At 42.6% G+C, this 14,638-nt stretch overlaps 1 protein-coding gene across 1 annotated transcript in view; it reads right to left on the reverse strand.

Moving 5' to 3' along the window:
- The window catches only part of ABCC11 (ATP binding cassette subfamily C member 11), a 93,696-nt gene that overhangs the window by 8,380 nt on the left and 70,678 nt on the right, over positions 1–14,638 (reverse strand). Inside the window, exons 20-25 of the mRNA XM_004704900.1 lie at positions 12,767–12,993; positions 12,526–12,663; positions 11,579–11,765; positions 5,894–5,983; positions 3,719–3,908; positions 1,907–2,066 (exon numbers count right to left, since the gene is read on the reverse strand). Of these exons, the coding sequence (XP_004704957.1) occupies positions 1,907–2,066; positions 3,719–3,908; positions 5,894–5,983; positions 11,579–11,765; positions 12,526–12,663; positions 12,767–12,993 (992 nt within the window). The remainder of the gene's footprint in view (positions 1–1,906; positions 2,067–3,718; positions 3,909–5,893; positions 5,984–11,578; positions 11,766–12,525; positions 12,664–12,766; positions 12,994–14,638) is intronic.

A 14,638-nucleotide genomic window follows, 5' to 3' on the forward strand; every position in this document is an offset into this window, starting at 1 on the left:
AAGGCTCAAGTAGAAAGCAAATGTTTTGAGAATGATGATGGCAACAAATGTACAAATGTGCTTGACACAATGGATGTATGGATGGATTATGATAAGAGTTGTATAAGCCCCCAATAAAATGATTAAATTAAGAAAATGAACATTGAAATCACAATGAGATACCACTTCACACCCACTAAGATTACTATTACATATATATATGTATGTATGTATATGTGTGTGTGTGTGTGTGCATTCACATGTTAGCAAGGATGTGGAGTAATTGGAGCTCTCCCTAATTGCTAGTGAGATGGGTATAGCCACTATTGCAAATAGTTTGATGGGCCATTGAAAAGTTAAACATTCATCTCCTATAAAAGGGAAAAGAACAAGCAAAAAAAGGGGAGGAGGAGACAGGGCAAGCTGTTGAGAGGCTTGATAAGTTGTTTAAGCTTTTTAAAAATTGTGATCTGAAATGTAAATCTTCATCCAATTCACATTTTATTAAGTTAAACATAGAATTACTGTCTCACACAGAGGTTTCACCCCTAGGCATATGCTCAAGAAAATTAAAAACTCAACAGACACTTGTGCACCAATGTTCATTGCATTATTATTCACAATAGTCTAAAGGGAGAAAGAACTCAAATGTCCATCAACATATGAATAGATTAAAAATTGTATACATTTATAAATTCAGTCATAAATCTCAATAAAGCTCTGAGACTTGCTACAGCATGGATGAACCTTAAAAGTCATTAATTTAAGTGAATTGAATCAAGCACTGGAAAATATAAATATTGTATGATCCCACATATATATAATATCCAGAACAGGCAAATATAAAGAGATAAAAAGTCACTGTTTACCAGGATGTAGGATCAGAGGGGTGAAGAGTTAGTTATTGCTTAATGGGAACAGAGTTTCCCATTGGAATGATTAAAAAAACATGCAGAAATACATAGTGGTCTTGGTTAAGGAAAAAAGAAAAAATCATAGATTCTCCCATCTTCTCCAGTGTCCATCCCTTTATCTTCCTACATACAATAGATTGCAATGTAGAACCACTAATCAGGATAGACCTTTGTCTTCTGAAGGAATGAAAAGTGTATGAAGAGGCTGAACTCCCTAGTCTTGCTTGCTTCCCTGACTGACCCACCTGTTTATTTCCCACTTCCACTTTCCATACTGTGTCCCTTATGAAACAGCACTTCTTAATCCCCAGACTAAAACGCTTCACCTTGAATAGAGAGAAGAGAATAAACCCCTCGCTGACACAAATATATATGGCAGTTCTAGTGCATATGTTTAATGGTGAACTGAAATATGACCAATCGTTTGAGGTATTTAATAAGTTATGCCTTGCTTTTGTTTAGAACATAAGAGTTGACAGGTGTTCTTATGTATATCAAGACCTTATTCAATCCTCAAGGACACTTAAGTGCAGTGGGCGAGGTAAACACAAAGAACTCCATTTGCCAGAAGAGACCTGAGAACCAGAAAGTGGGATATTGGTGCAAGGGCACAAGCTAATTCCAGCACTGGAATCCTGGACTTGAAACCTCTCTCTGGAGTCAGGCCTGTGCATCCGACTGGCATCTGACCTGCTGTTGTTAGCTGCCCTGATTCAAGGCAAGCCCATTCACATGGTGGATTGTGGATCAGACCACTGTGGTCTGGATACCTTTCGGAAGTAGATTGCCAGGCCTTTTTTCTAGTCCATGTTACTCTGGAAGCACCACTGGAACCTGTTCAGCATCACAGCAACATGCAAGCCTTCGTGGATACATAGGTGATAGCCATGCATGAGGTGCATCAGCCAAGAATCAAATCCAGCTCTCCCACATGGGAGGTTTTATTTTACTAATCTTATACTACTAAGAAAAGTATACTACTACACCACCAAGGCATCTGAACTCGCACTTGCCTGATGGTTCCAGAGAGCAGGACGGGATCTTGAGGGATAATTGAGAGTTTAGATCGGAGGGCCTCCAAGCCAATGCTGCAGATGTCCACACCATCGATGAGAATCCGCCCTGCTGTGGGCTCCACAAGGCGAAAGAGAGCCATTCCCAAGGAGGACTTCCCTGTTGGACCAGAAGTAAATGAGGCTCCATTTCCTGAGTCGACACTAAGGGCAGCCCAAGTCAAACGTGATATTTACACGGGACCCACTCCCCTCCATAGCCCGCACTTTAGCATCATAAACACTGACAGGGCAGAAGACGACTGGAATCTCTGCTTAAAGTGGTGGCCAAAATCATGAGCCGTTTTCTTATAGCTTGCCTTAATGGTGGCAAATGGAGCCCCTGCATTAAATGCTGTATACATTTCGTTTGATTTCATATACACAATGTTGCCATTATTTTTTAAATCCCTTGCCAGCATTACAATTTCCAAAGATCCCAAAGACGAAAATTCAAATGTCATACTTCTTTTACAAACTCAGTAGAACTAACAAACAGTGGTTTCCATTCCCCCAGGCAAGCAGCAGAGTTGAGTACTTTTAGATGGTATGTTCTTCTGTTTGTCATAGTGCCCTCCCACTCACCCTGGTCATCACACCTCAGGTCCCTTTCACTCATCTATGTCACGGGCCAGACCCCAAAACCAGTTAGCTTTCATTCCCTATGAGGATAGAAGCTGTGTGTCTTGCTAACCTTTACTCCTCTGGGCAGGCACATACTAGATGTGGAATAAAGACAAGCGTCTCTTGAATGAATACAGCCAATTGGACTGAGAGCTTTACTAGGTGAGATCCCAGCCCTCTTGGGTCAACTGGCAGGTGAGAAAGAGCAAGGGAAGAACACATACTATTATATCTGGAAGTCCTTCGCCTTGTGATAGAATAAGTTCTACAAAGTCCTGAGGAAGCGTAGACCCATGAAAGCTTGAGTCATCCAGGCAGCCCTCTCAAAGCTTCAGCTCATAGGAGGCAAGAACCAAATCCAAGCAGTGTCTTTCAACAGTGCAAGCAGGGAAAGTGAAGATGCTTTGGCAGAATTCTTGAAAGTGATAGAAGAGGATGGAGGATAGAGAAGTTGAGGAGGAGAAAAGAGGGAGAGAAGGAAAGAAGGAAGAGGCTGATTAAGGGAGGTTTAAGAAGAGAAGTATTTCAAAACCACCAGCCACTCCAAGTTAGAAAGATGAGGCTGCCTACTCCCATAAAGAGTTATAGACTTGGAAACTCACAGGGTCAACACTACCCTGTTGTATAGGACTGCTATGAGTTGGCATCCACTCAATGATAATGAGTTTAGTTTAAGAAGGGAAGTGAAGAAAGGGTAGAAAGAAAAGAAGACCTATATCTTATGCTCTCCCCCCTGCCCCTTACTCTCCCATAGCCTCCAGATTAATGGGTTGCCCTTGATCTAAAGCTCTCTTCCCCTGGATTCTGGTCCCTCTTCAAGTCTTAACTCAAATGTCACCTCCCAATCCAGGTCACCATAGCTCAGGTAGCCCACCAGCTTAGTATAATACCACTCTGCTTGTTTCTTTCCTGTTATCACAACAACCTGTAATGATTTTAGTTATTTCTTTATTCATTGGCAACATCTCTTTCTCTCCCACTGGAATGCCACAGCTGTAGAACCTGGGAATTTTGGTCATGGCCCTAGCTAGCAGACCCAGCACAGAGTGCAATAAACACTTGCCAAGAACACATGCCTTCAAATTAAACTGACTCTCAAAGACCAAAGGCTAGGACAAGAAAGCCCTACCCCATCCCTGCTCAGCTCACCAGAGCCCGTCCTTCCCATGATGCCCACAACTTCTTGGCTGCGAAATGTCAGGTTGATGCCTTTAAGGACAATTGGAGTATTGACTCGGTATTTCATCTGATAATCCTGGAAGATTATTTCCCCATGCTGGGGCCACCCAGGGGGACAGCTCACACCTTCCGTGACCAAAGGAGCCTCAGGTTCACTCATCTCATTTGTAAAGAAAGAAAAAGAAATCAGCAGTCATCATCAACCTTGGGCCAGACCCACCAACCCACTGACATCAGGTGCTAGGTATGTGACTCTCCCAGCCTGCTGAGCATCATGGTCACACAGCATGTGTGACCAGAGAAACCCACAATAGGTTCCTGTACTTCATAAGACCCTTTACTCACCTGAAATGCTCATAATGTTGTCCCAGAAGAATGAATAGCTCAAATAGCTAGCTCCTTCATTATAGCTTAGAGCACTTTTTCTAATTGATTGTGTATCTGGCTCTACAGAAATATAATACAGAATAACTGAGGACAGTGGAGATAACCCACCTCAGAGGGTGTGTTTTTTAGCTCAGAGTCCTCGCTCAGACCTCTTTCTCTCTAGCCTCATCCTGTGAAGTAGGCATTTTTAGATTCATTTTACAGGAAAGCAAAGAGACTATATGTTGCCACATTTATTTGGCCTACCGGCCTCTTTTCAGGAAAAAAACCCTACTCTGTGCCACCCCACCTCTGCCACCCCCTGCCAATTAAAAACTTTCTACTATAGCCTTTAATCCAGGATAGTGTGGCTATTTGCTTTTACTGCTCCATTAGATCATTCTAGTGCTTCCTAGGGGCTAGCATTGCTCACTTTTGGGAACAGCACTAGAAGCTAAAACAAGTTAAACCACTTGCTTAATTAAGATCACACAGTTTATGGTTGGATGAGCGGGGGCTCAAGCTCAGGCCAGCCTACCTCCAAGCCTAATAATTTGTGCATCAGTCGTGGGGTGGTACCCTGAGAGGAAAGAATCCCGGAAAAGAAGCAGAGAAACCTGGCTGCCAGTCCTAGCTCCTTTCACTAAGAGGGACAGAAGGCTTTAGGAGCACAGGGCTCTGCCAGCCCGGGCTATGTGATTTTTTTAGCAAATGTTCAGCTTAGTCAAATCTCAGTTTCCTCATTTGAATAATTGGAATACTAATTCAATTGACCTCAAAAAATTATTTTGTGATTCTGTGAGATAATTTATATAAAGGGCTCAATCCTAATAGCGAACAGTATTAAAGGGTTGCTATGGACCAGATACTACTCTAAGCTCTTTACACTGTAAAGAGCTTGGGAACACCCCAATGTCATAGATACTGTTATTTTTCCCATTAAGGAATGGGAAACAAAGAGGTTGAATATCTTGCCCAAGGCTACACAGCTAATCCAAGTAGAAAAACATGTACTTTAATACAGGCAACCTGACTCCAAAATCTATGATCTTAACTTCTATGACATAAATAGAAGCAATAACAACAATAATAATAGCCCTTCTCCCTGTCATGGAGTTCATAATGGCTCTTAGCTACCTCCTGCAGGTTTCCGAGACTGTAACTGTTTATGGAAGTGGAAAGCCCAGTGGTTCTCCCAAGGAGCTGCTGTGGATTTCAAACTGCCGACCATGGGGATTGCAGCCCAGTGCGTCACCACTATGGCACCAGGGCTCCTTAGGGGTGGGACTCATGGAATTTGCTCCACTACAAGGCAAAAAGATGACAGTTTAAACCCACCAGAGCTGACTGAAAGAAAGATTTGCCAATCTGCTTCTGAAAACACAGCCTCAAAAACTCCATGGAGCAAAAGTGAGGCTGTCTGCCCTACAGCCGTGGGTCGTCCTGAGTCAGACTGCCTCCCCAGCAACTGATGGGAACTTCTGGTTTATCGCAATTGTTGTAGCAATTATGATTACAACAATAATAACAATATTATTCTTACTCTTTGGCAAGGTATATAATCTCTCATTTCTAAAATGGGCAGATAACTCACAGCAATGCTTTGAGACGTTGTGTTAGTCAAAAAAAAAAGCCAATGGTATTATCCTGAAAAGTTCAGAGGTATTCTGGGATAGATGAGGAGGAAGGGTCTAGAAGGCTGCAGTGGCCCCAGATGTTTCCCCTGGCTGTATGTGGTGCTTTCAGAGCATTTTCCCTAGAGTGAGAGCTGAACCCCACCTTCATGTACTGCAGTATCCTCTCCACAGCCATGAAGTGTGCGTCTGTCTCAGAGCCAATCCGGGCAGTGCACTGGAAGGTGGATGCCAGCTGGAACCAATGAGAAGTGGCAGGAAGTCAAGAAACTACTGAGGTGTGCAAGCTCTCAAAGCCCCTGGCGACTACCCATTACCCTTCCCCTACTCCTCAAACCAAGTCCACAATAATGGTTAACATTTTGTTACTGTTGGGTGCTCTCCAATCCATTCTGACTCATAAAACCCCCTAGAACAACCTCCTGGCCAGTCCTGTGTCATCCTCACTGTGTCATCCTCACAGTCATTACTCTACTGGCGCCCATTGTTGCCGCCACTGTGCAAAGTCACATCATTGAGGGTCTTTTTCTTCTCACTGGTCTTCTGCTTTACCATCCATGGTGTCCTTTCCTAGAAATTGCCCACTCCTGGTAACTTGCCTAAGGTACAGGAGATAAAGTCTTGCCATCCTCACTCTATGGAATTTTCTGGATGTACTTTTTCCAAGACCGATTTGTTCATTCTTCTGGCAGTCTCTTCCTGCTCTGCATCATAATCCAAACCCATCAACGCTTCTAGTCTTCCTTACTTATTGATTTGTTGTCCAGCTTGCACATGCATATGAAGTTGTTTAAAGTGCCAGACTGGGGTAAGATATCCTTTAGTGACACCAAAGTTACATCTCTGCCTTTTAATACTTTATAGGATCTTTTATAGCAAACTTGCCCATTGCAATACATCATTGGATTTCCTGACTGTTGCGTTCCTGGGTGTTAATTGTGGATCCAAATAAAATAAATGCTTTGACAACTTCTTTTCTCTGTTTATCATGATACTGCTTATTGGTCTAGTTGTGAGGTTTGTTTGCTATATCTTCTTTATGTTATTTATTCTTTGTGTTATATTTATGTATTTGATCTTCATCACTAAGTGCTTCAAGTTTTTTCTATATTCAGCAAGGAAGGTTGTGCCATCTTTATATTGCTGATTTTTTTTTTCTTAAGTTCTTTTTTTTTTTTAATCATTTTATTAGGGGCTCATACAACTCTTATCACAATCCACACACACATCAATTGTGTAAAGCGCATTTGTACATTCATTGCCCTCATCATTCTCAAAACATTTTCTCTCCACTTAAACTGCTGGCATTAGGTCCTCATTTTTCCCCTCCCTCCCCGCTCCCCACTCCCGCATGAGCCCTTGACAATTTATAAATTGTTATTTTGTCATATCTTGCCCTGTCCGATGTTTCCCTTCACCCACTTTTCTATTGTCCATCCCCCAGGGAGGAGGTCACATATAGTTCCTTGTAATCGGTTCCCTCTTTCCTACCCACTCTCCCTCTACCCTCCCTGTTTTGCCACTCACACCACTGGTCCTGCAGGGCTGATCTTCCTCAAATCGTGATGTTGAGTTCTTCTTTAAATTTAAATTAGGAAAAACAGTATCTCCTTGTTCCGATGGAATGACTGAATTTTTGTCTATAGGCAGTTTCTGTATGCGCACAATTAAGTGTTTTGGAATTCCTATTCTTCACAATTCTCTCCATAACCCTTTATGATCAACAGAGTTGAAATCCTGCATAGTGAATGAAACGTGGGAAAATATCCTCGGGTATGCTCTACCTTCAGCCAGCAGGCAGCTGTCATCAGCAATGATCTCCCGCTTGCACGTCTTCTTCAGGATCTGGCTTGAATGTCTGATAGTCCCCTGTTGACAGTGTTGCAGCCATTGTTAACTATTTCCAGCAAAATTTTACTTGTCTGTGGTATTGATGACATTGTTCAATAATTTCCATACTTGGTTGGATCATTTTTCTTTGGAATGGGCACAAATATGCTCTCTTCCGGCCAGTTAGCCAGGTAGATGCCTCCCAAATTTTCTGGCACAGACAAGTGAGTATTTCCAGTGTTCTGTCGGTTTGTTGAATTAGCTCAGGCTGTATTCTGTCAATTCCTTCTGTCTTATTTTTTGTCATTAGAGCAGATTGGACTTCTTCCTTAAATAGCATCAATTCCTGATCACATACTACTTCCTGAAATCTTGAAATGGTTGAATATCAGCCAAATCTTTTTGGTACACTGGCTCTCTTTCTTTCGTCCTTCCATCTTTCTACTTCATTCAATATTTTGTCTGTAGAATGTTTCAATATTGCAACTCAAAGATTAAACTTTTTTAATCCTTTTATTAGGGACTCATACAACTCTTATCACAATCCATACATACATCAGTTGTGTAAAGCACATTTGTACATTCATTGCCCTTGTCATTCTCAAAACATTTGCTCTCCACCTAAGCCCCTGGCATCAGCTCCTCATTTTCCCCCTCCTTCTCCGCTCCTCCCTCCCACATGAACCCTTGATAATTTATAAATTATTATGTCATCATATCTTTCCCTGTCTGACATCTCCTTTCACCCATTTTTCTGTTGTCCATCCCCAAGGGAGGAGGTCACATGTAGATGCTTGTAATCGGTTCCCCCTTTCTAACTCACCCCCCCTCTACCCTCCTAGTATCACCACTCACACCACTGGTCCTGAAGGGGTCATCCACCCTGGGTTCCCTGTATTTTGTTCCTGTCTGTAGCAGTGTACATCCTCTGGTCTAGCCATAATTGTAAGGTAGAATTGGGATCATGATAGTTGGGGAGGAGGAAGCATTGAGGAACTAGAGGAAAGTTCTCTGTTTAATTGTTGCTACATCACACCCTGACTGCCTCATCTCCTCCCTGCAACCTTTCAGTAAGGGGGTGTCCAGTTGCCTACAGATGGGCTTTGGCTCTCCACTCTGCCTCACCCTCATTTACAATGATATAATTTTTTGTTCTTTGATGCCTAATACCTGATCCTTTCGACACCCCGTGGTCACACAGGCTGGTGTGCTTCTTCCATGTGGGCTTTGTTGTTTATTTTCTTTTTTATTTTAATTAATTTATTATTTTATGGGTCATTGGTTTTCTTTTTTGTTGTCATCGCTGTGTTCTCATTCATTGCCTTGTCTTGCTATGCCTTGTTTTCTGGTGCATATTATTATCTCTACAGATTTATCTAGATAAAATAGGCTGGATAAACAGTCTGGAGGAGAAAACAATGGAACCGATGGTTCCAGGGGACATGGGAAAGGGGGAGGCGGGAGTAAGGAGGTGGTGTTGACAAACCCAGGGACAGTGGAGCAACAAGTGATTCAAAATTAGTGGCAAGGAGGGTGTGAGAAGCCTGGTAGGGATTCGGCAAGGGTAATGTAACCGAGAGAAATTACTGAAACCCAAATGAAGGCTGAGCATGATGGTGGGACAAGAGGAAAGTAAAAGGAAATAGAGGAAAGAACTAGGAGACAAAGGGGATTTATAGAGGTCTAAATACAGGCATGTATATATGTAAATATATTTATATATGAGGATGGGGAAATAGATCTACGTGCATATATTTATAGGTTTAATATTAAGACAGCAGATGGGCATTGGAACTCCACTCAAGTACTTCCTCAATGCAAGAACATGTTCTATTAAATTTGCATTCCATGATGCACACCTTCCTGACACAATCGCTGAAGACAAATATGTGCATAAGCAAATGTGGTGAAGAAAGCTGATGGTGCCCGGCTATCAAAAGATATAGCATCTGGGGCCTTAAAGGCTTGTGGATAAACAAGCAGCCATCTAGCTCAGAAGCATCAAAGCCCACATGGAAGAAACACACCAGCCTGTGTGGCCACGAGGTGTAGAAGGGACCAGGTATCAGACATCAAAGAACAAAAGAATCATATCAGTGGGTGCCCACCTTCCTGAAGACAAAAGAGTGCATAAGCAAATGTGGTGAAGAAAGCTGATGGTGGCCGGTTATCAAAAGATATAGCATCTGGGGTTTTAAAGGCTTGAAGATTATTTCATACCACAACTCTTTGGTCTTCAGTCTATTCAGGCACAGTATATTTAAGGTCATGCTTGGAGTGTTGTGAAAATTAAAGGAAAGAAAATAGAGCAACATACCACAATCTCAGTGTATTCTCTCAATAAATTCAATTGGTGTTGTACTCATTAGGTGTCTATGACTAAGCACTGCACAGTCACATCTCTACCTGGCTGTGGAAGATTCTGAACCCAGGCAGATATATAAATGAGTACCTATTACAAGAGGCTCAATAAGGAGCAAGACAGGGCCCTATGCGTATAAAAATAATGTATCATCATTGGGAAATGATGAAAAACGCAGTGATAAATACATAGGAACTCAAGCCAGTTAGAGACAAGGCCAATTGTATAACCGCAATGGATGGTTTGCACTGGACCTGTTCACCCAGGATTCCCTGAATTGGCCCTTGATGGACAGTATTTGTGTGGATTTTTGTAGATGATGAGCCTTAAATAGCCATTCTGTCTTCATTCCTCAAATGCCTGTGTAGCCCAGTATCAAGGATTTTGGCCATGTTTCTCCAAGCGAGGTACACAGACCTACTACACCAGAATACCCCACAGGAACACAATATTCCTCTGGTTCCTTGAGGCTTCCTCATCCCCCACTATCAAGACCCCAGTACTGTACTACCTTTCACTGCGGGCTAGACTGAACATGTCTAGACTAAAGTATGCGCATAGGTACAGCTAAGAGATGAGAGTCCACAAAACACAGAATCCAGGAACAGGAGTGGGAGTAGCAATAACAGAAGGGTAGGAGGAAGGTGGGGAGAAAAGGAGAGGCAGGGGGAACCAATCGCGATGATCGACACATAACCACAACACCCCCCCCCCTTGTCCAGGGGAATGGACAACAGAAACCACAGGGGGAGGGAGACAATGATTAGTGTAAGATATGAAAATAATAATAATTTATAATTTATCTAGGGGTCACGAGGATGGGGTGGGGAAGGCGGGAAGAGGAGCTGATAGCAAGGGCTCAGTAGAAAGTTAATGTCGAGAAAAGAATGGTGGCAACATATGTACAAATATGCTTGATACAATTGATGTATGAATTGCTATAAGAGCCCCCAATGAAACGATCCTTAAATAAATAAATAAGTAAATCCCAACCTTCTCAGCTCCAGGACTTGACCCACAATCTCTATAGCAGTGCTCCTCCAATGCGGTACTTCTGTGGGTTCCACCCAGACCCAGGATTAATAACATCTCCAAGGATGGGGTAAAAAACTCTTTTTAATTTTTATGCATATTAAAGTTAGAAAAGCCCCACTCTAGGGAAACTTGCTTTTTTAAACAACACCCAAGCCCCCTACCTAGTGATTCACAAACATTTGAGAATTTGATTGGTTATGAACAGTAAAGTAAAGAGATATTATCCAGGAAACCAAGAAGTCAGGGTTCTCGCCCTGGCTCTGCTTATAACACTCTGTCCATTTTGGACAGCTCCTTCACTCTTTTAGTCTCTGTTTCCCCATCTTCACAAGGATTGGGCTCTGTTACCTATAAGATTCCCTTCTATCCCAATGTTCTACAATTTCATGAAGTATCTCTAAATTCAGACTTCTCAACTCAGAACTAACACCAGGAAATCAAGCAAAGAAGCAGCATTCAGAAGATCAAGCACAAAGTTCATAAGACTGCTAAAACCCAAGTTGTAATCAAAGGCAGATGGACCTCTGAGTCTTTCCAGAGGCCACGGGCCTGAGACAAGCTCAGCCTGGAAAATCCCTGCTTGTCAAAGGGTCCTTCTCTCACCTGCAAGACAAAGCTGAGAGCCATGGCTTTATAGGAATAGGTGGTGGAAGAAACGCCGAAAGTCACGAACAAGGCTAGCATCAAGGTCACCAGGTTGGTCATGATCTCAAGTCTCAATGCCACCCATCGAGTGGCAGACAGGCACATTAGCAGGTAGTTACTCTGTGCATCAGTCAGCCTTTTAAACCTGAGGGGAGAAGCACAATCTGAAGACCACATAAGTCAGTCTAACCCAGTGTTCCCATACTCGTCCCCTGCCTTTAATGCTTCAATAACTGCTAGGGTTTATGAGTACATGACTGGAAGAGAGTTCTTCAATTGGATCATAGGAGGTATGAAGTCATTGCAGCAACTTTGCTACCAGGAGAGGACCCTGGAGCTGCGGTGGAGTCTCCAAGGTGCTGGCTAAAATTAACACCATGTAAGCCATAACAGTAAAACAACAGCAAACAGAGTTTCTAGAGACACGTCTAAGCCTCTGGGACCATCCTTATTTGATTTCAGTCTTCCCTCTAGACTCTTAATTTGCATGAGCAAATAGGAGCATCTAGCTCTGGTGGTGTAGTCTTGGGCTGCTAACCACAAGGTTGGCAGTTCAAACTCACCAACTTCTCTTCAAGAGGAAAGATGAGGCTTCTGCTCCTGAAAAGATTTACAGCCTCAGAAACTTAAAGGGGCAGTTCTTTTACCTTTTACCTTTAAAGGGTCACTGTGATTCAGAATTTACTAAAGTGTCAATGAGTTTTTAACAGATGCATCCTTTATTTTTTCCTAGTCTTTTACTACAAAAAAAATTGAAAACTATAAAACATTAGAAGGTTGGTTGAATGCATGTCTGTGGAGCCTCTATTTGGATTTAGCAATTATGAATATAATTTTTTCTACCTTCCACTCCATGCCACTGCTATAGCACCTATCATCTTCAGGTGAACAACGGTGGGACTTACTTGCTGACAAACTCTTCCATTTTTCCATAGACATGGATGGAGCTCAGGCCATACAGAGAGGTGAGGACGTGCGACAATAAAGGGGATCGGCTGTAATTCTCCAATCTCTTGAACATGCTGATGGCCCTTTTGAACCTCCTGCATCAAGAATAAGAGTGAACGACCTGGATAATTACACTCTCGGACAATCCCCTCACCCCAAGTCACACATCACACTCACAAGCAAAAGGCGCCCACTCACGTGTAAAACACAAGGCCGATGATGCTCAACAATGCAGCCATCACCAGGACATATGGAGACAGCAAGCTGATAATCAACAGGATGGAAATCACCAACAGAGCCAAGAGCAGGAACTCCTCAGTAAGCATGGGCAAGATCTGGTCCAGCTCATCCAAGTCCCCAGCAAAGCAGTTCAAGAGTCGGCCCATTGGAGTTGTATCAAAGAAACTCATGGGGTAGCCGAGAACCTGCAAGATAAAGGTAATCCGGATCGTGAGAATAACTGCACACATTGCATGGGACTTGATGAAGATGCCTGCTACCCATAGGTTTTGAAAAGATGCAGAAAATAACCTAAGAGGCTTCCTGGGGGCAGCAGAGAGAAGTGGTTTAAAGCATGGGCTCTTGAATCGATTTGTCTGGCCTCCAGTTCTGCTGAATTCCTCCACCTACAACCATGTGAGCTTGAGCAAGTTACTAAACTTCTCTGAGTTTCAGTGCACATATTTGTGAAAACCAAGATGATAGCAATGCTGCATAGCACTGTGGTAAGAGTTGCACAAATCTTTATGTGTGCTAAAACGCTTCTGAAGTGGGTGAATGTTACGTGTGCCTTATACCTCAATAGACCTGTCATTAAAAAAAAAAAAACAGAAAAAATCGATTCAGAGTTTTCCTTTGTGGAGGTGATGAAAAAGTTTTAGGAATTAATAATAGTGATGGTTGCACCACGCTGTGAGTGTGGTTGATGCCACAGGATGGAACCCTTGAAAATGGTAGAAATGGTAAATTTTAGACTGTGTATACCACAATAAAAGACAAAGACAATACAGTGAATTGGCTTCAAGCAGTACTTAACTTCAGCTAAGCAGTCCATCACAACCAGCTCTTATCATTTCCTACAGCAGATTCATTTTCACTCAGGATTTCAAAAGATTAGTAGCAGCAATTCTCCTGCAACTCTTGGGTCAACTTTCCCTTTGAAAGTCCCTGGATGGTGAAACCAGTTGTGCTTGTCTAAAGGTTGAGATTACGTTCAAGAAAAACAATAGGGCAATTGTACTCCTTAACATGAGATTGCCAAGAATCACAACCAGTTCAACAGCAAGGGAATGGGTTTGGGGGGAGGGGGACAGAGAGATCCCTTCCAACATGACATCTACAGTGGGCATGTAGTCCTTTGAAGATTAAAGAACTTTTCAAACTGAAAGAGCTGTAACAAAAGTATCTCATTCGCCATCTTAATTTTAAAGCTGAGGGCCAGAGGAGGAGAGGTGGTTCAGTGGTTTGTTCAAGGTTACCCAAGTAGTTAGGGGAAAACCATGACTGGAATGGGCCTCCCATGCCCAACCCCACCAACCCCCCAGCACAGCCATGTTCCTCACAGAAGGCATTTTTAAAGGCTCCACTGACTAACCAATTTCATTTTCCCATGTCCTCGTATCTCAGGCTATAACCTAAGGAAAAGGGAAAAAAACAATCTTACAGCCCTCAAATCCTATTCACAAAGACCATATTAGACAGAGTAGAGTTTCCCCTGTGAATTTCCAAGACTAACTCTTTACAGGAATGGAAAGCTTCATCTTTCTCCTCTGAGTGATTGGTGAGTTCAAACTGCTGACCTTGGGATTAGCAGCCCAACCCAAAGCCACTATGCCATGCGGGATTAAAAAAAAGAAAACAAACTTCACTGCCAAGGAGTTAATACTGATTCATAGCAACCCTATAGGACAGGGTAGAACTGCAGCTGTGAGTTACCAAGATGGTAACTGTTTACACAAGTCGAAAGTCCCATTTCTCTCCCTCGTTTCAAACTGCTGTCCTTGAGGAATTCCATCTCAACACCCTTAAACACTATGCCACTCACACCACTGGTCCTGTAGGGCTCATCCG

This window comes from Echinops telfairi, unplaced genomic scaffold (assembly GCF_000313985.2).
Source record: "Echinops telfairi isolate 266 unplaced genomic scaffold, ASM31398v2 ScPeMD7_2291;HRSCAF=2852, whole genome shotgun sequence".
Lineage (NCBI taxonomy): Eukaryota > Metazoa > Chordata > Mammalia > Afrosoricida > Tenrecidae > Echinops > Echinops telfairi.